General features: G+C 48.6%; 1 protein-coding gene across 1 annotated transcript in view; it reads left to right on the top strand.

Annotated features, from left to right (window-relative positions):
- The window catches only part of LOC119573580 (neuronal pentraxin-2-like), a 2,502-nt gene extending 799 nt beyond the window's left edge, over nucleotides 1–1,703 (top strand). The window contains exons 2-3 of the mRNA XM_037920791.1: nucleotides 902–1,104; nucleotides 1,571–1,703. Coding sequence (XP_037776719.1) covers nucleotides 902–1,104; nucleotides 1,571–1,703 — 336 coding nt within the window. The remainder of the gene's footprint in view (nucleotides 1–901; nucleotides 1,105–1,570) is intronic.
- The last annotated feature ends 328 nt before the right edge of the window (nucleotides 1,704–2,031 follow it).

Here is a 2,031-nt window from a genome sequence, read left to right as displayed (position 1 = left end):
TGTCTGCCTGTCTGTCTCTCTCTCTCTCCCTCTCTCTATCTATCTGTCTGTGTGTCTGTGTCTGTCTGTCTGTCTCTCTCTCTCTCTCACTCTCTCTCTCTCTCTCTCTCTCTCTCTCTCCTCTCCTTTTCTTATATTTTTTCTCCTTATCTTTTTCCTTCTTACTCTCTCTCTTTCCTTCTCTCTCCCTTCACTTCCGCCTTATATTCAGTCCATCCTTCACCCTTCACATCGCAGCCTTCTATCGTTCCTTCGTGATTTTCACTCCGTCTTTCAGCCATTACATTACACGGTCTTATCATTACCTTCTTAGAATCGTTTCCCCTTTCATCTTTCGCAACAAAACGTCATTCATTTTCTCTATTTCCCCCCCTTTTTTCTATCCTTCACAACGCGCAGTCTTTTATAATTCCGCCTTGTATTCGCTCCCTCTCTCAACCTTTACACAGACAGCCCCTTATCATTCCCACCATGTATTCAGGTCCTCTTCTCATTTCCGCTTTATGTTCACTCTCTCTTAAAATTCACCGCACACGATCGCGTACCATTCCTTACAGTCACTCTTCCCTTCACCCTTCGCAACACGGTCTTTCGCCATACTTATTTTCAATCTTTCACTCTCCAGTCTTCTGTCATTCCCGCCTTATATTCGCCCTTCGCAGCACAGTCTTTCACCATCTCTATTTTCACCCCATCTTTCACCCTCCAGTCTTTCACGCCCGCTTTATATTCACTCTCTCTTTCACCCCTCCACAACACACCGTCTTTCACCCTCCCTGTTTTCAGACCTTCTTTCACCCCTCCACAACACAACACGTCTTTCACCCTCCCCTATTTTAACCCCCTCTTTCCCCTCTCACAACCCACAAGCCATCTCCCCTCCCTCGTCCTTATCCCGTAGGTGCTGTTGTCGAGCGAAGAGGTGGCGGTGCTGGGGCAAGACCAGGACGTGGAGGGCGGGGGCTTCGACTCGGCGCAGTCCTTCTCCGGCGAACTCACGGCTTTCAACATCTGGGGGAGGTTCCTGAGCGAGTACGAGATGACGTCGGTGTCCTCGTGCGGGTCCCTCATCAACGGGGACATCGTCAGCTGGAATGAGTCTCGGTGAGGGCGAGGGAGAGGGAGGGAGGGGTAGGGGAAGGGAGGATGGGGTGAGGTAGGGGAATAGGGGGAGGGGGAAGGGCAAGGAAGAGGAGGAAACGCGGATGAAGGTGGTAGTGTAGAGGGAGGGAAGGAGGTAAGGAAGGATGGAAGGAGAGAGGGAGGGAAGGGAGAGAGAGGGAGGGAGGGAAGGGAGAGAGAGGGAGGGAGGGAGGGACAGAGAAAGGGAGGTAGAGAGAGAGGGCGAGAGGGAAGTAGAGAGAGAGAAAGAGAGAGAGAGAGAGAGAGAGAGAGAGAGAGAGAGAGACAGGGACAGGGACAGAGACAGAGACAGACAGACAGAGAAAGAGAGAGGGTGTGAGAAAAAGAGAAAAAAGGAAAGAAAAAAGATAAGAAGACAAAAAAAAGAGAGAGTCAGAAAACAACCCAACAAAATGAAATAGTAACCCCAGGCCACCCCCCCCCCCAGATGGACTTTGACCGGAGATGTTCGCGAAGAAACGAGACTCATACACGAGACCTGCGAAATCCTACCATCACCTTACTTCATGTTCAGAGACCGCCTGCAGTTCACTTACGCCGTCGCCCTCTGTCAGGTATGATAACGTTAGTGATAGTAATGATTTAAGGTGACGGGGCAGGTTCTTGTGAATTGTGTCATATTTCGTTTATTGTGTTTTTGAGTTTACCTGCCCCTTGTGTGTGTGTGTATATATATATATATATATATATATATATATATATATATATATATATATATATATATATATATATATATATATATATATATATATATGGGGCCGCGGTGGCCGAATGGTTAGAGCGTCGGACTCAAGACTGTCACGACGGCAATCTGAGTTCGAGGGTTCGAGTCACCGACCGCCGCGTTGTTTCCCTTAGGCAAGGAACTTCACCTCGATTGCCTGCCTA

This window comes from Penaeus monodon, chromosome 5 (assembly GCF_015228065.2).
Source record: "Penaeus monodon isolate SGIC_2016 chromosome 5, NSTDA_Pmon_1, whole genome shotgun sequence".
Classification (NCBI taxonomy): Eukaryota; Metazoa; Arthropoda; class Malacostraca; order Decapoda; family Penaeidae; genus Penaeus; species Penaeus monodon.
This window is presented reverse-complemented; position numbering and strand designations above follow the sequence as displayed.